The 22,464-nt window shown below is 48.4% G+C and overlaps 2 protein-coding genes across 3 annotated transcripts in view; one reads left to right on the top strand and one right to left on the bottom strand.

Annotated features, from left to right (window-relative positions):
- LOC116582531 (collagen alpha-1(XXVII) chain B-like) overlaps window positions 1–14,924 on the bottom strand; it is a 28,813-nt gene extending 13,889 nt beyond the window's left edge. The window contains exons 1-5 of one of the 2 annotated variants that reach the window (XR_004282451.1): window positions 13,860–14,924; window positions 13,321–13,534; window positions 12,540–12,616; window positions 7,651–7,759; window positions 5,162–5,675 (exon numbers count right to left, since the gene is read on the bottom strand). The gene's annotated coding sequence lies outside the window, so the exon portion shown is untranslated. Of the gene's footprint in view, window positions 1–5,161; window positions 5,676–7,650; window positions 7,760–12,539; window positions 13,535–13,859 lie in introns of both variants that reach the window. The other variant, XR_004282450.1, reaches the window with a different exon arrangement.
- Window positions 14,895–21,845, top strand: LOC116582530 (rhox homeobox family member 2-like). Its single transcript, XM_032330029.1, has 4 exons — window positions 14,895–15,106; window positions 15,272–15,839; window positions 17,256–17,301; window positions 21,380–21,845. The coding sequence occupies exons 1-4, from the start codon at window positions 14,974–14,976 to the stop codon at window positions 21,692–21,694; spliced, it is 1,062 nt and encodes a 353-aa protein (XP_032185920.1). The 5' UTR covers window positions 14,895–14,973; the 3' UTR covers window positions 21,695–21,845.
- The last annotated feature ends 619 nt before the right edge of the window (window positions 21,846–22,464 follow it).

The following is a 22,464-nucleotide window of genomic DNA, read 5'->3' as shown; positions in this document are numbered from 1 at the left end:
GCAGGCAGAGAGAGAGGGAGAAACAGGCTCCCCGCCAAACAGAGAGCCCAATGTGGGGCTCAATCCCAGGACCCTGAGATCATGACCCAAGCAGAAGGCATCTGCTTAAACCACTGAGCCACCCAGGTGCCACAGATGAAATCTATTAAAAAAAAAAAAAAAAGATTTTAGGGATGCCTGGATGGCTCAGTCAGTTAAAGTGTCTGCCTTTGGCTCAGGTCATGATCCCAGTGTCTTGGGATCAAGTCCTGCATCAGGCTCCCTGCTCAGGGGAATCTGCTTCTCCTTCTGCTTACCGCTCCCCCTGCTTATGCTCATTCTTCCTCTTTCTCTCTCTGACAAATAAATAAAATAAAATCTTTTTAAAAATGAAGAATAAAAAGAGATTTTATTTTTAAGTGTTCTCTGTAGCCATTGCGGGGCTCCAACCCACAATCCTGAGATAAAGAGTTGCCGTGCAGCACTGACTGAGCCAGCCAGGCACTCCTGGAAAATAAGTTTTGAACTTTGGGTTCACATATCCCATTTGATAATGGGCCCTAACATGAGTGGAAAATGAGATATGAGAACCCCAGTTTATGGGAATTTAATATTACCAGGGCGAATAAGATTTCCTTAAAACAAAAAAACAAAAACAATGAAACTACTTCTTCTAATCTCTGTATAAAATTGTATATATATATATTTTTTTAATAAATAAATTTATTAAAAGTAAAATAAATATAAATTTATAAATAAATAAAATTAAATTATTTATGTACGTATTTAAATTTTTCTATGATATGGATAACATATTAGTAATGTATAAATGTTATATTTATATATAAGTATATATTTTCATATGTATATGTATGTGTATCTATATTAGAGAGGACTTGTGTGTGGAGACTCTCTAGAAGAGGGGGATAATAGCGAAGTATCTGCCATAGAATCAATTAGAAAAGAAACGACATAACGTACAGAAGTACCTGGCCCAATGTCTAGCCACAGAAGAAGTCCTCAGAAATGTTCCGTACTGGGGCACCTGGGTGGCTCAGTGGGTTAAAGAAGCCTCTGCCTTCAGCTCGGGTCATAATCCCAGGGTTCTGGGATCGAGCCCTGCATCGGCCTTTCTGCTCAGCAGGGAGCCTGCTCCCCGCCTCCCCTCTGCCTGCCTCTCTGCCTACTTGTGATCTCTGTCTGTCAAATAAATAAATAAAATCTTCAAAAAAAAAAAAAGAAAGAAAGAAAGAAAAGAAATGTTCTTTACTGGAGTGCCTGGCTGGCTCAGTCCATCAAGGAGCCAATTCTTGGTTTTCTGCTCAGGTCATGATCTCAGCGTCCTGGGATCGAGCCCTAAATTGGGCTCTGCGCTTGCTGAGGAGTCTTCTTGAGATTCTCTCCCTCAGCTCTTCCCCCCACTCCTCCCTGCTGAGCAGAGAGCCCGATGTGGGGCTTGATCCCAGGACACTGAGATCACGACCTGAGCCAAAGGCAGAGGCTTTAACCCACAGAGCCACCCAGGTGCCCCTCAAATAAAATAAATCTTTAAAAAATGTTCACTACTATTATTGCATAGTATATCCTATCACCACAGTATAACCTGTGGTATATGTGGCATAACGCAAAGAGGCATGATTAGAATTGCACACTGAAATATCTCCAGATGAAACTATGTGATGTCTTGATTCTCATCAAAATAATCCAGGAGTTTATGCAAGTATGTTGAATTGGTTAGGTATGGATGAAACAAGGCTGGTAAGAATAGTTGTTGAAACTGAGAGATGACTACATAAGATGGTGATTCTCTCTGCTTTTGTGTATGTCTGACATTTCACGTAATAAAAAATATGTCTTGTTTTTTTTTTTTTTTTTAAAGCGAATGTTGGGCCAAGACTGCCTATTTTCCAGATTTTTCAAGACTGGTCCCGAATCCAAATATTTATATGAAAACTTCCATTCTTTAAATGTTGACAACTGGGGGCGCCTGGGTGGCTCTGTGGGTTAAGCCTCTGCCTTGGGCTCAGGCCATGATCTCAGGGTCCTGGGATCGGGCCCCTGCATTGGGCTCTCTGCTCAGCGGGGAGTCTGCTTTTCCCCCACCTCTCTGCCTGCCTCTCTGCCTACTCATGATCTCGTTCTCAGTTAGATAAATAAATAAAATCTTTTTAAAAAAATACTGACGACTAACTGAAATAACTTTTTTTAAAACTTTTTTTTAAAAAAGATTTTATTTACTTGAGACAGGGAGAGAGAGAGATCACAAGTAGGCAGAGAGGCAGGCAGAGAAAGAGGAGGAAGCAGGCCTCCCGCCGAGCAGAGAGCCCGACGAGGGGCTCGATCCCAGGACCCTGAGATCACGACCTGAGCCGAAGGCAGAGGCTTTAACCCACTGAGCCACCCAGGCACCCCTAAAAAAGATTTTATTTACTTATTTGACAAAGAGATAGCGCCAGAGAGCACAGGTGGGGAGAATGGAAAAGGGAAAAGGGAGAAGGAGAAGCAAGGTCCCCGCTGAGCAGGGAGTCTCATGTGGGGCTTGATCCCAGGACCCTGCAGGATAGATGCCGGCAGCAGCTGCCAATTTGCAACCTTTGCATGAGAAGCTAACATTAAACAATTTCATTCTCTGGAGCAGAAGAATGTCACTGAAAGCCCTGAAAAGTAAGAAAGTAAGAAAGAACAAACTCTTCAATTCGCCGTCCTAGGATGCCGTTGTTCTACCCTCTTCCTTCTGTTTCTAAGTCCTGCTCTCATATAAGCTTTGTTCTCTCTCTTCTCTGTCCCTGGCTGTGAGTATCTTTAACTTCATTCTTCACTCTGCTTATCTAGTTCTGATCTCAAATTTCTGACCCCTGAGGACCAAGACATCTGAGTGTCCAGGACAGGAGGTCCTACGTAGTAAATCAGACCTCACATGACCTGATCATACTTGCTGGAACATTCTGTAGCTATTCTTAAGGATAAGGGGGTATCTTTGGGAGAGTCTTAAGAAATATTATGCCTCGGGGTGCCTGGGTGACTCAGTTGGTTAAACATCTGCCTTCGGCTTGGGTCACAATCCCATCATCCTGGGATCGAGCCCCGCTTTGGGCTCCCTGTTCCTCAGAGAGCCTGCTTCTCCCTCTGCCTCTGCCTGCTACTTTGCCTGCTTGTGCTCTCTCTCTATCTCTCTGTCAAATAAAAAAATAAAATCTTAAAAAAAAGAAATATTATGCCTTAGAGACAAGGTAACAGACTGAGAAGTTCAGAGTACTCTGGAGAAGAAAAAAAGGGAGATTTTGTGAAACTAGTATCTCTTGTGGTGAAGAAACAACTTCCTGAAGTTCAGCAGTTCTTTCGATCGCCTATGTTTCTTTTTCTTCTATTAAATGAAGTAAAATTTGGGGTGCCGGAGTGGCTCAGTCAGTTAAGCGTCTGCCTCAGGCTCAGGTCATGATCCCAGGGTCCTGGGATCGAGCCCCACATTGCCCTCCCTGCTAGGCAGGAAGCCTGCTTCTCCCTCTCCCACTCCCCCTGCTCGTGTTCCCTCTCTCACTGTGTCTCTCTCTGTCAAATAAATACACTTGATCTTAGCCAAAAGGCCGAGAAGCGTTTGTCAAATAAATAAATATATAGTTTTTTAAAATTTAAAAATAAAACAAAATAAAATGAAGTATAATTTGAATTTAATACTTTTTAAAAAGCATATGTAGTATGATTCCAGTCTTATTAGATTCTCTCTCTACATACATGCATCCATTCACCCTTTCTTCTTCATCCTTGTGTGCCTAGGGATATCCTTGAGAATATCAAACAACATTGAATATCACCAATATCAGCCATGATTATTTTTTTTCTTCCCGAGATGTGAGTAGATTTGTTCTTTCTGTTTTGGACATCTATGAATTCCTTGAATTTTCATAATGTCGGTTATCACTTATGATCAAAAGTATTATATAAAAGAACAGAAGAACAGAAATTCAAAAATTTTTAAATGCATCAATATTTTCATCTTGATTTTTTAAAAAAGATTTTATTTATTTATTTGACAGAGAGAGAGAGAGAGATCACAAGTAGGCAGAGAGGCAGGCAGAGAGAGAGAGAGGAGGAAGCAATCTCCCTGCAGAGCAGAGAACCCGATATGGGCCTCGATCCCAGGACCCTGAGACCATGACCTGAGCTGAAGGCAGATGCTTTAACCCACTGAGCAACCCAGGTGCTCCTAAAGATTTTATTTATTTATTTATTTATTTGACAGAGAGAGAGATAGAGATAGACAGCACAAGTACCAGAGCAGCAGAGGGAGAGGGAGAAGCAAGTGCTCTGCTGAGCAGGGAGCCAGATATGGGGCTTGATCCCAGGACCCTGGGTTCAGGACCTATGCTAAAGGCAGACACTTAACAGTGGAGCCACCCAGGCACTCCTTAATCTTCTTGATTTTCAAGATTGGGAAATAAACTTTGATTGGCAGATAAAGCGTAAAACTTTCCCTTATATATGAATTTCAAACAAATGACAAATAATGTTTTCATATAAGTATTTCCCAAATGTTGCATGGAACATTCTTATTGAAAAATATATTTTTGTTTATCCATAATTAAAATGTAATTCAAAATCTTAAAAAAAGTGTGCCTGGGTGGCTCAGTCAGTTAAGCAGCTGCCTGTGGCTCAGGTCATGATCCCAGGATCCTAGGATTGAACCCCATGTCAGATTCACAGCTCAGTGGAGAGTCTGCTTCTCCCTTTCCCTCTGCCTCTCCCCCTGCTCATTCTTCCTCTGTCCTCCTCTGACTTGACCATTCCTTTTTTTATAAGTTTTTATTTGTTTGTTTGTTTTAGAGAGAGTGCTAGCGGGGTAGGAGCAGAGGAGGAGGAAGAGGAAGAGGAAAAGTCTCTCAAGCCGACTGTTCTGAGCCAGCGCCCAGCCTGATGCAGGAGCTCAACCTCACCAGGACCCTGAGATCATGACCTAAGCCAAAACCAAGTGTCCCACGCTTAAGGAACTGATTCCCCCAGCGGCCCAGAGCCATTTTTATATGCACACACATATATACGCAGATGTACATGATACAGTACACACCCTATGCTATATAATATGTGATACACACACCCTCACACACCCTAATGCAAGCTGAATTGACTATTGTCCAAAGGGGAAATGACTGTGTCTGTGAAATGTCTTGCGGCCCATCGCCCTTACCTTCAGTCATTTCAGGCACCTGGCTGAGAAAAGACCCAGTCTCCTGTTCAACTTAGACTCCAAGAGGGTCCTGAGGTAACGGAAGGGTGCAGGGAACGTGTTGCCTCCGTGGCTCATTTCCCTAGATGCACACAGCTGGTCCCGTCTCGAGCAGGAGCCCACTCTAGGCACGGGAAGGGCTTTGTTGATTTCCCTGGCACTAGTTTCAAGTCTCTGCTTTGGGCAGATGCGTGGCGTTGCATCCTGGAAGCCAAGGAACGGCTGGCAGCAACAGGGAAGCGTGGCACTAAGAGTCCTGAGCACAGCAAATCTGCCTTCTTGCCTTCGGTCTGGGAACTGGAATGGGAACTGGAACGGCCTGAGCCATCAGCGGAGTGGCCTTGATCAAGGATCCCCAAACCAGTCCTACTGATCCCGCTCCCGATCCCGCAGCCAACTTCTGCTTTCTGTGCCATGGGGCACCCCCTTCCCTTCTGTCGCGGCCGTTCCCCGCGCAGAGCCCTGGCCTCCTGGGCTAGGAGAGGGAGGAGGTGAGTAAGAAGGATGCGCCTTCGCCTTGAGAAGCCTGCCTGGTTTCAACGTCCCTTTCACAGTTCATCCAGATCGGGAATGATCCCATTTAAGAGTCTTCTGCCTTCTTTGCACCCATTTTCAGCCTTATCTTCCATCCATCTGCGTCAAGCCCTTATAAATCCTACTCCTTTACATCCTCACTCTTACTCTGGTCCCTTCGTAAGGCGACCTGGTCTCCCACTCAACCTTCCACCTCCCAACTTGGAGAGGACCTGGCCAAGCACCTCCTGCCCTCTGGAATTTACTTGTTTTAATTTAATTTTACTTTATCTTTTTTTCCCAGCCAGATCAGGTGATCCAGCCCTGGCTATCAGTGGGGTGACAGATGTCACAGCCAGATCTCCCTCCCATCAGGAATTTACTCATTTTATATTCTCTTTCCAGAACACATTTTTTTCTGCCACTAAATTAAGCTCATGGAAGGAAGGAACCCGATTTTTTCTCAAGTTTTTTTATTTCAATTCCAGTGTAGTTAACATACAGTGTTACATTAGTTTTAGGTGTACGATGTAGTGATTCAACAATTCTGTACATTTCTCGGTGTTTATCATGCTAAGTGTGCTCTAGGAGCCCTGCTTCTTTTTTTTTTTAGATTTTATTTATTTATTTGATACAGAGAGAGAGATCACAAATAAGCAGAGGCAGGCGCGGGGGAGGGTAGCAGGCTCCCTGCTGAGCAGACAGCCTGATGCGGGGCTCGATCCCAGGACCCTGAGATCATGACCCGAGCTGAAGGCAGACTAGGAGCCCAGCTTTATTCATCAAAGAATTCTGAGTGCCGGACACTAAGTAGGCAATCAACCACCACTTCCTGGGTGCTGAACAGACATCTCCCATTTGAAATAATAACACGATTTATAAATGCAAATTCTTTGTTGGAAATTGGGGAGGGTGGAGAATAAGGGTTAAGGTGCAGAGGAGAACCAAAAGGCCTTCCTAAGTGCTCTAGAAGCCTAGCTATTGTTCCTAAATGATGGTTAGTTATTGCTCCTCTTATTATTGTTGTAGATATTCCTTTAAATGTCCTCACGTGGCGTTATTTATCACCTTTATCATTTTCTTCCTCTATTTCCGTGTCATTTTATCTGAATTCTTTCAGCTTTAAGGCGGTGTAACAAATAAAAATTGCAAATATTTAAGGTGTACAACTTGGTATTTTAATATGTGTATACACTGTGAAATGATTGCCCAAATCAAGGTGATTAACACACCTACCTATCACCTCACTAGTTTGCTTTTTATTTCTGGTAAGAACAATTAAGATCCACTCTCTTAGCAAATTTCAAATATCAAGCTGTTATTGTTAACCTAATCACCATGGTGTACAAACTCCAGAACATATTAATCTTGCATATATGAAATTCTGTCCTCTTCCTCCAGCATCTCCCTGTTTCCCCTAAACCCCAGGTCCTGAAAACCACCCTTCTGCTCTCTGCTTCTATGAGTTGAATTCTTTTAGATTCCATATGTAAGTGAGATCATGCACTATTTGTGTTTTCTGTGTCTGGCTTATTTCTTTCAACATAATGTCCTCCAGGATCACCCAAGTTTTTGTAAACAGCATTTTCTAATTTTTTAAGGCCAAAAGATATTCCATTATGTTTAAATATATTTAATTTAAATATTAAATAAACATATTTTTGTTATATAAATGTTTATGTATACAATTATAAATAATATAGAACAAAATATATTATATATAAATATGTTTTTTCTATATAATATATAATAAATAATAATTAATAATATATACAAATATATATTATTATATAAATATACTTAATATTTAAACACAAGCTTTACATTTAAATCTATTTCACCACATGGAGCCATGAACAGTGGTGATTTTACAAGTTTCCTGGTCCTAATGGTCTAGTATATCAGACACAATTTAAAGAAAAATCATGGAATTTTACCCTTAACACCGGATTACAGGAGAGGAACCTGCTGTCCCAGGCTTCAGGCTGGGGGTCAGTATGGAAAATGATACAGCTTCCTGGAACAACCTGAAGAGTCCACGGTGTGCTGAGATGGGGCAGAGAACACAAAACCCGTGCCGTTTTATTACGACTTGTAACCATCAGCAGCGACAGTTAACTTGGGGCTACCTTTGACTTCCTCCTCCCCTCCTAAGGCTAGAATTCTATATGCAAATGACTCAAGAGTTCTCCCGTATTTTATCAGTATGGACACAATAAAGCTTAGGTTCTAATATTTTTTTAAAAGATTTTATTAATTTATGTGACACAGAGAGAGAGCAAGCTAGCACAAGCAGGGGGAGCGGTAGAGGGAGGAGAAGCAGGCTTCCTGATGAGCAGGGAGACTGACCGGGGGCTCGTACTCAGTGTGGAGTCTGCTTGAAATGTGCTGCCTCTCCCACTCTATTTGCACCTGCCCCGACTCATGCTCACTCACATGTAGACTCTCTCTAAAATAAATTAAAAAATAAAAAATAAAACAATTTCAGTTTAACACCTGGATCTTCTGCCATCTATTTCACATAGAGCCTGACATTCTGTTAGATGAATGCACTCTATATAGTTTCAAAACTCCCTGTAACCTTTAGCTAAAAAGACAATAAATCTTCATTCTAAGCAAGAAACAAGAAAGCTGGCCACCATCCTGATTCAGATGGGCTGTGAAAAGATAAGGAAAGAGAGCTCACGGTCTTGAGGTAGCTGTCGAAGAGTAGCAACCAAATTCAAGGTCAGAGATCGAGGTCCATTAGCCTCACCCTGCTTCTTCTCACCATACCTTCCCCTGAGAACCAGGAAAAGAGCTTAACCCACGGGCAATAGACAAATTACACACACACACACACACACACACACACACACACACACGTGTGTGTGTACACGTGTGTGTGTGTGTGTGTGTATTTTTTAAGATTTATTTATTTTAGAGAGAGAGAGGAAGACAGCATATAAGCAGGGGGAGGGACAGGGGGAGAGAGAGAGAGAATTCCAAGCAGACTCCCCTGAGTGCAGAACCTGACGTGGAGCTTGATCCCAAGACCCTGAGAACATCACCTGAGCTGAAACCAAGAGTTGGTCGCTCAAACGACTGAGTCCCCGCAGATGCCCCGACAAATGATATTTTGAATAACTCTTAATACTTATTTGGCATTCTAGGGTCCTTTGCACAAGATTGAGTATTCCACATTGTTTATTACCCCCAACACAGTTGGATGGTGTTCCACATGTAACATGAATGGACAGTAATAAGAGCCACAGCTTTCCGAAGGCTCACTGTGAACCACTACCTCGCCAAGCAACATGCACGAATCACCCTGAACCTCTTCTGCAGACTAAGAAACTAGCACAGACAGAGATTGAATAGCATGCCCAAGATCACACAACTCACAAGGGGCCATAATGAAACTCATTGACTTAAATATTCAATTCACGTCAATAAATTTTTGAATTTGAGAGAAAAACGTACTGTACATGTTTTCACGTTTCTCGTCAATGGAAAAGGTGGAAAGAAAAAAACATAAGCTGTGTGTTCATTCTCAGTTCATCATTACATTTTTAAAAAAATTATTTACTTGAAAGAGATAGAAAGAGCACAAGTAGGCAGAGCAGCAGGCAGAGGGAGGGGAAGAAGCAGGCTCCCCGCTGAGCAGGGAGCTCAATGTGGGGCTCGATCCCAGGACCTGAGATCATGACCTGAGCCAAAGGCAGATGCTTAAATGACTGAGCCACCCAGGTGTCCCCATCATAAGATTTCATTAGCCAAAATAACCCCATACCGTGGACATTCTGCTGAATTAAGGATTCACATTAATGTATGTTTATGCAATATTTCTGGATTCAGATTAAGCAGATTAAATCACTAGGTACAAGCCAGGTATTTCTCATTTCTTCTTGTACTTGAACCACTTAGAAGGATTCGCTTTTCTGTGCCTTAACTACCTTTTCTGTTATTCATTCATTCATTCACTTATTCTCTACCTTATGATTTAAGGCAATGTATATAAGATGCATACAATACAATGAGGAAAGAAAAGGAAAAGTTGTTTTTAAAAAAGGGGATTAAAAAATAGGTGGATTAAGCTGTTATGTTTCAAAGAAAACACAATGTCCCTTTCCCTACATGAATGATAAGCGGTGTATGAACACACCGTATTACGGAAATACAGAACTCTCACATGTTATTTATTATTTATTGCTAAGATTTCATTTATTCATTTGAGAGAGAGCACATGCACACAAGCAGGGGGAGGGGCAGAAGGGGGAGGGAGAGACAGACTCTCCACTGAGCGTGTAGCCAGAGAGGGCTCAGTCCCAGGACCCCAAGATCATGACCTGAGCTGAAGGCAGACGCTTCAACAACTGGGCCACCGGGTGCCCCTTAAGTTCTAAAATTAACAACTATAAAAAGTTATTGTTGAGGCAATTAGGGAAGTCAAGATGTAGCTGCCGGGGGCCTGATTTCGACAGATGATTTTTGCTATTTTGGTGCTCGGATGACACTGTGGTTATGTCGGTGAAATGGCTCTCTTTTGTGGAAATGCCACACACATAAAGATGTAGAAATGAAAAGACATATTGTCTTGAGTTTCTTTCATTTTTTAAAAAGATTTAAAAAACATTTTTTTAAGTAACCTCTACACCCAACAGGGGGCTCAAACTCACAACACTGAGATCAAGAGTCACAGGCTCTGCCGACTGAGCCTACCAGGCACCCCAGCCTTGAGTTTCCTTTAAATTTTCACAGCCATGGGGTGCTTGGGTGGCTCAGTTGGTTAAGCATCTGCCTTCAGTTCAAGTCATGATTCCAGGGTCGTGGGATCAAGCACCATATTGTCATCAGGATCTCTGCTCAGCAGGAAGTCTGCTTTTCCCTAACCGGCTCCCCACTGCTTGACCGCCTGCCCAGTCTCTCTCTGTCAAATAATTTTTTAAAAAATCTTAAAAAAAAAATCACAGCTAGAAGAGAAGAATGGATAGAAGAGAGATAAAAGGAAAGAATGGAGAGAGGGAGGGAGGGAGGCGGAAAAGGAGGGAGGAAAGAGAAGAGGAGAAGGAAGGAGAGAGACAAGGCAGCCATCTTGCCATACGTCATTCTGACTTCATAAGAAGTCCGTGGGAGGATTCTCATTATTCTAGTGGTAGTAGTAGTGACAGGGATCGTTGCCCTATTTCCCGTTGGGGAAATGGAGGCACGGGGACAGTCAGCCTTGCCCCTGCCATGCAGTGAGCAGAGAGAGAACAGGAAAGAAGATGAACGAGGTTGTGCCTGAACCAGAAGCGTGTGCCCCAAGTCCACAGCCGCTTACTCTACTCAAGTCCCTGGTCTTTCCTTGGATGTTTCCTGAGGTGGGAGGGGGTGGTTAGGGGCACTGTCCCCCCTCTAACTGATGAAAGGTACACATGACTGCAATGCCACCACACACGGAATTTTCCACTCCAATTCCAGGGGACTCCGACGTACCTGGTGGACACCAGTGGCCTCCAGGTAAGGGCTCTGGCTCCGGACCTTGATCCCCACCCCCACTAACTGCAATGAACGGAGCCGGGGGCCAGCGGAGGCTCCCCCTGCCCCGGAAACTCATCCTACAACCGCGCTTTCATGAGGGCGCCCCCATGCCCGACCACTGTCAGCTTCCATCATCCCAAAGGTACACATTCCAACGCCCTCCTCGAACTCGGCCCCCACCTGACGTTGCAACCTTTTGGCCTTAATACAGAGTTCCCTGCAGACTTCTCTCTAGCTTCCTCTCCAGCTCACAATCTAGAGCCTGCCGGCCGTGTCCAGGTGCCCCGAGACAAGTTCAGACATCTCCTCTCCTCCCTGCTGGGGCCGCTCACACTACCCCCTGGACCCGAAGCTCAAGGCACAGCCTGCTTGCCACAGACCGGCCTCTGACGGCCTCTGAGGTGGAAGGGAAGCCCCACGACTCCCCAGAAGCCAAATCGGCTTGGACTAGGGGCTGCTAGGACCAGTCGCTGCAGAGGTTTGGCTCCTGGGCCCCCTCCACCTTGCCAAAGTCACCGAACCTCTCTCAGCCTGCATTGTCTTGGTTAATGCGAAAAGGAAAAACCCGCGATGCTTCTACCACCCCTGGCACCCAGCGCCCAGCCCTCCTCAAGGGACAGCGGTAAGGCCCACGAGCCAGGCTGCAGTACACGGGGAGCACTCCAGGGAGGTCACCAGCACGAGCAAGCACAGGTCCGATCGCTCTGCTCCAGAGCAGGGCTGAGACGCCCTGTCTGGCTCCTTTGACCACAGGGAGGGCCCACGTCCAGCCTGACCCCACTCAGTCCCCGCCCCTTCACTCCAACGTGGGCTCCAGCGGACTGAGCCTTCCCCCTCGGCCTTACCTGCATCACCTCGATTAAGAGCCACAGCTCCCCTCGGGAGAGCAGGGGCCATCCTGATCTCCATCTCGCAGAGGGGGCCTGGGAGGCCCAAACAGGTCAACTGATTTACCTGGGTCACAGAGCCCGTTAGTGGTGCTGGGACTCCATCACTTCCAGCTTCTGTCTCTCCCGTGCGCTGGGAGAACCAGGGTGCCAGGCTGGCTGGGTCTCACCAGACTCCTTCCCCCCACTGCCTGGCAAAGGGCCCTGGAAACCCAGCGGCCAACACAGGTTTACTGCCTGAAGCCCGTGTAGGTTCCAAGGGACACGGTGGGGGAAGACTGGCTGGCTCAGGTGGGGAAGCCCGTGGCTCTTGATCTTGGAGTCAGGGGGCTCAGCCCCACACTGGGTAGACAGATTCCTTAAGAAAAATAAAACAAACAAACAAAAAAAAACAAGAAACCGAAACAGAGCCCCATGGGACAGGTAAGGCTAGAGACCTTAGGTCACAAGATCACGATCTGTCCTCGTTGCCGACCTCTGGTGACGAACCAGCGGCTCTCTGCTCTCACGGCGCCTGTGAGTAAAGAAACAGAAGACGGGCTGCAGTCCAGATTGGGGAGGGCAGGGCAGGGCCATCAGCCATAGTTCCCGTGTGTCATCTCAGTCACTCCGGCAGCACGCTGCCGAGATTGTTGCTCTCCTCTTACAGACGAGGAAACCAGGGCAGAGTGAGACCAAGCAGATCGGCAGCTCCGCCAGCTCGCAAGGGATGAGCGAGCAGGAGGCCGCCTGCATCCCTATGGCTCCAGAGCCCCCCTCCAATGAGCGGGGCCCAAGGAATCGTGACTCGGGGCTATTTTTGCTAAGGGCGAGGTTTCATTTGCTTCCTAAGGTGTGCCAAGGGTGAAGTGATTGAAGGAAACGGTGTAAGTAAATGCTAGCATACCTGATGCCCACGTAGGGCGAGAGAGGCCGAGGGTCCCACGAGAGACTGAAGGGCAGCAGACAGGACCACGCCGTGGAGACGGAGACAGGAAAGGGCACGCGGAGACCACAGGGAGGCCAACAGGCATAGGACGGAAGCCCTTGAGCTCTCTCACACAATAAATAGCCTCAGGTCAAAATTGTGCCCGGGGTACCTGGCCACGGGGTGCCGGGCGGGGGCTGGCAGCACTCAACAAGACCAAAGCCCAGGAGGAGACATTTGGTTCCAGTCAGGAGGGGGCAGTCCGGTCTCCATCCCTTACCACCTCTGTGAAAAGGGACTGGTCCCCAAACCTTCGGTGGGTTTATGAGCCATCCTCCAGGACCACGAGGCAGGGGCACTTCTCCCCCTCAGGCGCGGGGGCTGAGGCACCTTGGGCACACGATGCCCTGGGGAGCCCGTGGGAATGCTGAAGCTTCGGATTTCAACTAGAGTGGTGAGCTTGGCTGTGCGGTGATCGCGGGGTCCTTCAGGGACATTGTCCACCACGGGACCCGGGCCTAGGAGCTATTTCCAATAGTTAGGATAGTAACAGGTGTCGGAGCATCTATAAAACAGTTCCAGAAGGGAAAACCACAGAGCCCTCAATCGGGACTGCTCCCTTTCATTTGGGAAAAAAAAAAAACAAAACAAAAAAACAAAACAAAAAAACATGCCTACCATCAGGCTGAGCTCAGTATTTGCTTGGGGTTTTCTTCTTTGGTTGTAAAATTCACTTCTGAAAGAATGCAGGACACCTGGCATTTACTGAACTGGGACAAACTGTAGAGTCACTGTCATCGATTCCTTCCATACCCCAAACCTCTGGGCCCTGTCCCTTTATTGGACTCACCTGGAGAAACCAAAAACTTGCTCAACTCAACTCTCCAACCAATAAGGATGTATCCTCGCTAGAAGAAACAAAAACAAGAACGGAAAAGAAAAACAACAAACAAGAAAGAAAATTCAGCTATTCCTCAGCAAGGGCTCAGGAAGATATTTCTTGGAAAACCCAGGAGAGAGGGTGTCTGTGTGTGGGGGCGGGGGGGGGGACAAAGGCCAGAAAGTGGGTAATGACCCAGATCCAAAGGGTCCCACCATAAGGAACACGCATGCTTGTAGAGAGAGTCTCAAGGCGGAGGTATAGACACTGTGCCCGAAGGGGTTTCGGCATCCATGGTGGCGATGAGAAGAGCAAAGTTTGAACGAGGAAAACTGAACAAAACTCCAAGCCGTGGGAGGGCTGTCCAGTCTGAGCCGACTTGGAAGGCGCTAAGCCCCGTGCAGGTTCGCAGCCCTGTCCTGAAGTGTGGCTTTGGGACTAAAATCCCGGAGGCCCAGGCCCCTGTGAAGGGGCAAGCGTGGTTTCATCTGCACGGTGCATCTGGGCACCAGACGTGCTCAGAGGACCCCGGGGACCCGGGGGTGTGGCGGGCTCTGACTTGGGCCGCCTCCCGAAAAGCCTCAGAGGGGGCCACCTCAGAGCCCATCACATTCCTCGGATGACTATTCCCTGCCTAGTGGCGGCTCCTGGATTCGCAGGGCTGGCCAGGGACCTTCTCCCAAGCCCTCGGCGGCGTCTCCAGAGCTAGGGTGGGCTCTGCGTCTTCCCCTGCCCACACGGGCTAGCACGATCCAGCGTGGCGCCTTCCCCTGGGGGACACAGACCACCAGTCTGGGGCGTGTGAGCCCAGCGTCGACTGGAAGACTCAGCCTCTCTAGCTAGGCCGCGACGGCTCGGATGCCCTAGGCCAAGTGCTCCCTCCCGGAGTACCCTCGCAAGTGCACACGCAGGCTTGGGGCCCAGGCCCAAGCCGCATGCGCACCTCGGCGGGCCCCACCCCCCCGCAGCGGGGGGGGTGGGGGGTATATATAGGGAGGGCGGCTACTCAGACTTTCCGGAACCTGACAACGCCAGGACCGTTTGGCGGAAGCCCGTTGGCAGGCCACCGCTCTCTGGGTCACCCATGGATCCCGCAGGGTCTGACGGGGAATGTGCGCCTGACGGCGCCAGGGATATGGAGCCTCCGGGCCCAGACCAGGACGAGGGCACCGGCTTCCTCAGCCTGGGCGTCGACGAGGAGCAGGAAGTGCCGCAAGGTCCGTGCCCGTTGGGACAGGCTCCGGCGTCAAGCCCCAGAGACCAAGGTCCCCGGGCGAGGGGAGCGGTCTGGTCACCCCGCAGAGGTTGACCCTCACCCCCTCCTTCTCACGGCCCCGGGCTTCGACGCCCTGATCTTTCTGTGTGGATCTCGTCCTTTGCAGAACCCCAGCCTGAGGCGATGTCGCTAAGCGGAGAGCCCGGAGACCCCGAGGCTCCCGGAGACGCCGGAGAGGGAGCGGCAGAAGCAGGGGCCGAGTTCGCACCTGAGCGGGGCCCTGGAGCCACTGAAGTCCAGGAGGAGGCGGACAGCGATGTCGTCAGCGACAGCGATGGCGTCGGCTACAGCGATGGCGTCGGCGACAGCGATGGCGACGTGGACAGCGATGGCGACAGCGATGGCTACGGTGACAGCGATGGCGACGGTGACAGCGATGGCGACGGCGTTGACAAGCCGGCGGACGGCCGCGAGGCCGCAGAATTTCCACCGCCTGCTCCAGGGCAGCCGGAGCCGGAGAAGCAGGAGGGGCAGGTGGGCCAGCCCGAGCCGGAGGGGCCACAGGGGGCGGAAGGGCTGCCGCTGCCGGAGGGCCCGCCCGCCCAGGCCGCCGGCCCAGGCCAGGCACCGGCAGCCGGGCAGCCGGGGGCCCATCGAGTCCCGTTCAGCCGGCTGCAGCTGCGCGAGCTGGAGAGCTTGTTCCAGCGCACTCAGTATCCCAACGCGCTGATGCGGTAAGCGGACTGGGGCGCTGGGCGCGGGCCCCGGGGGGTGCGGGCCCCGGGAGGCGCGGCCCCGGGGGTGCGCGGGCCCCGGGAGGCGCCGGCCCCGGGGGGGTGCGGGCCACGGGGGGGGGGCGGGCAGTGTGGCCCGGGGGGCGGGGGTGGTGCTGGCGGGCTCTCAGCGTGGGTCCTCACCGTGGTCAGAAAGGCCAGCCGCCTCCAGGCTGCCGGGCACGCGGGCGGGGGCGGGGGCTGAAGGCGGACATTCACGCCCATTGGAACGCGTCCGGCCCGCAAAGTGTCCGCCGCACTTGGTAGAGGAAGGTCCTGCTGGAAGCACGCTAGCGGGGACGGGGGCCGCAGGTCTGAGACGCGGGAGCGAATGGTTTAAGAGCCTACCTCTGTTTAACGTCGTCAGAAACCTACTCGTCGTCACTTTTGTACAAATTGTTCATTTTAAGGAATCTCTACACCCACCGTGAGGCCCCTGCACCCATTTTTACATTTTTAAGACTATGGTAGTGGGGGACTGCGTTCGCGCTTTCCCCTGTATAATAAAAAAAAAAAAAAAATACAGTCGGAAACTATCTGGATTCCTGAATGTTCTGCCTTCCCTTAGATTATGCTGGAGGTCTTGAAAAACCTTAAAAGTTAAAACAAAAGAAAAGGCTGGCTCAGTCGGTGGAGCCTGCAACTCTTGACTTTGGGGTCTTATATTTGAGCCCCACGCTGGTCGTAGAGATTATTTAAAATGAAAATCTGAAGTAAGAAAAAGTACAATTAAATGTTGCTTGCGGGAAAGCTCAACCTAGAGGGTCCAGAAGAGTGGTGGGGGTGTGGGGTCTGCTGGTGTGTGGGGGGGTGCGGGGGGAGGTGGGGGTATGTCAGTGAGACCAAAACTTGAAAATAACACCACCAAGGAATGAACAGCAGTTGGTGTCGTCCCTTAGCACCCAGTGGGAATGTACTCGAACTTGATCATAACAGAGAGAGAGAGAGAGAGATGGGGGGGGTCGGGGATAGAGAGAGAGAGAGAGATTGGGGGGCAAAGTCGGGGAGAGAGAGAGAGATGGAGGGGCAGCACCTTACGAGAGGGTAAGAGCAAGGATCAAAAGTCTGTAGAGAGAGATCCTCAGACTTTTCTTCATTTTGAAGTTGGTAACACGAGAAGAAACTGAATTAGAATGTCCCCTGCTCTTGGGGACTTTTCCTCCTTCAACCGGGAGCCCTAGCTTTCCTTCCATTCTTGGTCACCTGAATCTCACTGTAAATCCCGAAATGGTGTGACTTTTTCTAATGTAGAGATTGCTCCATCAGATGTCACGGACGCCTCCCCGAGGAAAAATTTTAGGAAGAGGAAGGAAAAATCCTCTATTTTAACTCACCCCCAACTCCCAATCCTGAGTACTTGGGATTTTCTCCCCTCAGCCAGGAGCTTGCAAGATTCATGAACGTGCCTGAAGCCAGAGTGCAGGTCAGTAAACCAGAAAAAAACCATTTGGCTGGGAGCGGTTCTACAACAGGCTTCAGGACTTGGGCACCTCTGTCCTAGACCTCACCTTCCCGGTTCTTGTTGCCTTTGCTAGTTTGGGAAATAAGTGAACTTCTGGGTCTCGGTGGGGTGGGGGGGATAGGGAATGGTAGAAAGAAAGCCCAGGCTAGGGAAATTGCACATTTCCAGAGGGAACGCGATTTCCTAAAGGAATGGAAAAATCAGTATCGTATAGTATCCCTTGTATAAAATACACATATATGTTTGTATAACTGTACATATATGTACTTTTAGATGTCACTGAATTAGACATAGAATACTCGTATTTATATAAATTTTTAAATTTAAATTTTAAATTAAATTTTAAAATTATATAAATTTTAAATTTAAATTTTAGTGTAAATAGAAATGTAACCAGAATAACTGAGCATATATATAGTATACGCACTATTTTTATAGGTAAAGTTAACTGTATACAAACCTACCTAGGTATTTATATCTAATACCAATATGTAAGATAGAAATACATCGAATGGAGTAAGTATGCATATCAATTACATACTGGATGAAGTACATTATTTCATAGAATAGATGCGTATATCTTTATCTAAGACAGAACATATATTTGATATGTTGAACATATATACAAGGAATATGCAGAATATCAGAAGTATATTTTTTAAGTATTCTCAGTAACAGATGAGTTTTTTATATATATATATATATATATATGTATATATATATATCAGTGTGACCTAATTGTTGTAGCTAATATAAAATACATTTGTGTAATTCACAGATAATTAATATAAGTATTATCCATGATACTATTATTATAGTCTTATGTAGTATATAATTGCCATATACTAGAGCCAGTAGAGTGTTCTTTATTGTGCCAATTACAGATTAATATTTATTAATAAGTGCTACTCGTTATTGATTGGTATGGTCATACGTTGATACAGCAATATTCTATAGTAGTACTGTTTCTCTACAACAGCATCATCATGTATTATTTAAGTATTATAGTATAAGGGTATATTTATGTACTTCATATATATTCCTGTATAATTACTCATGTGACTTGTATATATTATATATATAATACATTTATCTGTACCCCATTTTATAATGGGTTTTATTTTGTAATATATATGTTTATATATATAATATGTCATGCTATTTTATAATAATAGCTCCAGAAACATAGACATTTTATACACATCGAAAGAAAAGGAGAGCCGCAAGCGCTCCTACTCACATACAGCTCCATTCCTGAGAGGGTTATCATGCGGGCCCCTCTTCATCATCGGGTCACATCGGGAGGGAGTCTGAAGTGGAAATCATTCAAATTAAAGCACGAAGGAGCTGAATTACACTAATTTTTTGAAAACAAGCATAAGCTCGTTGCGTAAGGAGCGAATTTACAGATATTTTGGCGTAGGCTTGAGGGAAGATTTCATACATATGACACAGCAGATAAGCAACCACCTTCTGTCCAGTGAAGCTGAGACTTATGCGGAGGGTAGGGTGTCGAGTACAACCGCCTGGGGCTCCTGCTATGCTTTTCCCTCTTAATATTATGATTTTATTTCTCTAGGATTCAGACGAAACAATTTTATTCTGTCAGTATAAATTTTTTTTTAATTTAAAAGTTCAAACCTTTATTTTTACTCTTAACTGTTTTTAGTGCAAGTGTCTTAGGTCTGTTGCTGTTTTTTTTTAATATGTATGATTACTTTTTTGTTGTTGTTTAAAGGTTTTATTTATTTGAGAGAGTGAGTGAGCACACCACCAAGCTAACCCAAGCCCACCAGCCTGGAGGGGCAGAGGGAGAAGCAGGCTTCCTGCTGAACAGGGAGCTGCCCCTCATGGGGCTGGATCCTGGGACTCTAGGATCTTGACCCAAGCTGAAGGCAGACGCTGAACCCAGTGAACCACTCAGGCGCCCTAATATAACATGATTTCTTGCTCTAGGATTCAGACGAAGGCAATTTCACTTTTCAACTGAAGAAAATATTTTGTTTTACTTAAAGAATCTTAAATTTCATTAATTTATCTTTAGAGCTGTTGCTTTTAAGTATTTGGCAAACAGGTGTGGAGAGTGGCGGGCCTACGTCTTCATTTTCTGGAACTCCTTCAGCCTGAGAGAGGAAAGATCCGTCAGCCTGAAAACCTTCTTAAATAGTAGATGGTGTCTTATGGTGGAGATGGGAGGGGGGATGTGCCACCTTTGAAATCGGTCTCATAGAGCAAATAGACAGAAACAACACTTTCCAGCAAGGTCCCAGCAAGCTAGCAAAGGCGGAGGCCGGTCCAGCCAGGTGGCTGCCGTGGGTTGGGAGCACAGGGGGAAGCGGCAGGCGAGGATGATGCCTTCGGGATAGGACTCACATTCTAATTTCTGAAACCACCAAGCAGGTTAGTGGACATTCCAGAGAGGAATGTCTGACACCTGAGATCTTGGTCTTCCTTTTGTGGTCCTTTTACGAAGACATTGTGTGGCATTTGTCCCTGGTGGGGACGGCTTTTAGTTAGGCTGGATTCTGGCATGTGCTGATTGGGAAGACTTTTTCATTGGCTTAGTGGGTGATGGCTAATTTGTGGGTCCATGGATCAAGGGGTGATTGAGGTCATCTCTCGCCTGAGTGGAATCGAAGGATAATTTGGGGAGAAAAAAGAGAAGTAAGAAGGGGGAAATGGAATAGAAAAGTCAGAGTGGGTGTATTCACTTCGCTGCCCGCACAGAGCGTCATCTGTGATGGAGAGGGGCTGCGGACCAGAGGTAGGGAGCTCACACAGGCAGCCTACAAAGCAGGCCCCCGGGACCAGGGGCTGGGCTCCCAGTCAGCTGTGCCCAGATCTGGAGAGGCCCAGGCCTCTCTGCCCTGTGGAGCAGGCAAAGCAAGCTCAGAGGAACAGGTCCCCTTAAGTTTGGGTGAGTTGATGTTCCCCAGCTTGGGCTGGCACCCTGCTCTCTCAGTTGGATCTGAAGGGAAAAGGAGTCAGAAGACGCAAGTGAGGAAAAACACATAAGGTTCTCCTCTGTTTCCAAACTCTACAGCGCTTTGAATTTCTTTTTTCTTTTTTTTTTTTTTTTTTAAGATTTGATTGATTGATTGATTGATTGAGAGTGAGCTAGAGCAAGAGAGCAGGGGTCCTGTCCAGGGTGCTGGAAGCGCAGCCAGAGCAGAGGGAGCTGACAAGCTGCTGAGCCCAGGAAAGCCTGGAGGGTGGGGCAGGCTGGATGAGGCCGAATGGGGCACAGTGAGGGCGGCATGCCTCTCTGTCCCCAGGCTGCTGGCTGGCCAATGGTGTAAGAATTTCATCAATCTGGTCCTAGTTCATGTAAACAGGCATTGTCCCCAACATCTATTATTCAGATAGTGTCCAGCTGCCTTCTGTCCCAGCAAGACCAGCCACAGGCTCTTGGGCCCTCCATTCCCAAAGCCTCGCTCACAATGCCCTCTTTTTCACTGGGAAGAGGTTTCAGAAGAGGAATGACCCTTTTGTCACCCGTAAAGGAAAGCTGTTGTTGCAAGACCCAGCACGTGCCTCTGGATTATTTGCTTAGTCTGTGTTGAAGATGGGCTTTTCAAAATGGGGGTTGTTCCCCTCAGCAGGGCCTTTGAACGCTCTGAGCTTCCCCCAGAAGCAGGGTGACACCTGCCTAGTCACTAGGGAGTGGTGGCCACTGCACAGCTGTCGGTCGGCTGGGAGGACACAGGCATCCCCGGGGTAAAAGTCACAGCAGGGACGGAGAGCAGTTCCTCAGCTGCGCCTGCTGCTGAGAACGGGGAGAAGTCACATGCAAGGTGGGAGGCCAGTCAAAGCAGGGAGCTGAGCCAGAGCCTGGCACATGGTGGGTGCCCTGTGGGGGGAGCTGCAGGGGGGCCCGTGGCCCTACCTTCCTTCCCTAAGCTGTTTTAGCAAGGAGGAAATAGCTTCCCCCATGCAGTTGCAAAGCTCAAGGGCAGAGAGAGTAGCCTGCTGTGTTTTTTCATGGATGACGTTCAATGCTCACTGTACTAAAACGATCCCTTTTTCTCTCTGATTGAAGGTTTGGTTTAAGAATAGGAGGGCCAAGTGGAGGAGACATCAGAGGGCACTGAGGTTCAGAAACATGCCCCCCGTGGCCATGCCCCCCCCCGTCGTCGTTAACGTGGGTGGACCCTGCCGTGCCATCCTCATTCAGGAGCCGGAATACATGTGGGTTCTTCGCGAGCCAGTGCTGCTGGGCCCCCCCCAGCCGCCCATGCCACCCTTTCCTGTTGTCTTCTTGCCTCCTCCGCCCTGGCGCCCTCCGCCTTACCCGCCCTGCGGCTGCCCTCCCGTGGTCGCTCCCGGGTATCCCCCGTCCATGGTTTTCTTGTAAGCTCTTTTCCCACGGAATGGCCTCCGTGACCGTTTTTTTCCCACGGGGCAACTTTTGCAGCCGATTCCCGTTCTGTGGAGCTCACCCGAAAGAGCAGTTCACTAAATGCCCGCTAAATGTATTTGAGAGAAGTGCAAAGTCACGGACCCTCTATCCAGGGGCACTTGTTGTCTTTTCAATAAAGTTATGAATTCACTCTTTGTGTATTTGTTTTGTGTGCGCCGTGCGGTCAGTGCATGGGGTGGGCTGCTTTCACGCACCCGCGTGCCTGAGCCACCATCAGGAGGCCATGGCCATCTGAGGTTCCCCCAAGTGCCCTCGGCCGACTTACAAGGACCCACCGCTCCTCCAGCACCCGGTCTTCCCCCGCCCTCCACACCGTCCCGCCCCCGCCCCAGCCCCAGCGGAATGGCGCCGCCTGCAAGACCGGGTGGCGTCAGCTTCTAAGGGAGAGAACAGTGTGCTTCCAGGCTGTGCTGAGCCCCGGTGGCGTTGAGGAGCTGAGGCCCACCCGGGATCTGGAAGGGACACTTCTACGGGGCTACTCACGGGGCTCGCGGAGAAGCGGCAGCCGGGCGTGCTGCTGGAGCTCCGCAAGTGGTGTCCGCCGCCGCCCCTCCGGGTGGAGTGGACGCGGCGACGGCACTGGGCGGGAGGGTCCTGAGTCCTGCGTCCGCAAGGGTAACGCGAGAGGGGTCCCCTCCAAGGCCAGCACGGGGGTCTCTGTCCTGCCTTTCCCCCGACTCCCCAGAGGCCGAGGGCAAGCATCG

This window comes from Mustela erminea, chromosome X (assembly GCF_009829155.1).
Source record: "Mustela erminea isolate mMusErm1 chromosome X, mMusErm1.Pri, whole genome shotgun sequence".
Lineage (NCBI taxonomy): Eukaryota > Metazoa > Chordata > Mammalia > Carnivora > Mustelidae > Mustela > Mustela erminea.
Note: the sequence above shows the minus strand (reverse complement) of the source record. Positions and strands in the feature narration are given on the sequence as shown.

Bases quoted from the DNA above. Each gene is read 5' to 3' on its own strand.
- LOC116582530 (XM_032330029.1), top strand. From the start codon at position 14,974: ATGGATCCCGCAGGGTCTGACGGGGAATGTGCGCCTGACGGCGCCAGG. The intron at 15,107-15,271 runs GTCCGTGCCCGT...CGTCCTTTGCAG, and splicing joins GGAGCAGGAAGTGCCGCAAG to AACCCCAGCCTGAGGCGATG. The intron at 15,840-17,255 runs GTAAGCGGACTG...TTCTCCCCTCAG, and splicing joins TATCCCAACGCGCTGATGCG to CCAGGAGCTTGCAAGATTCA.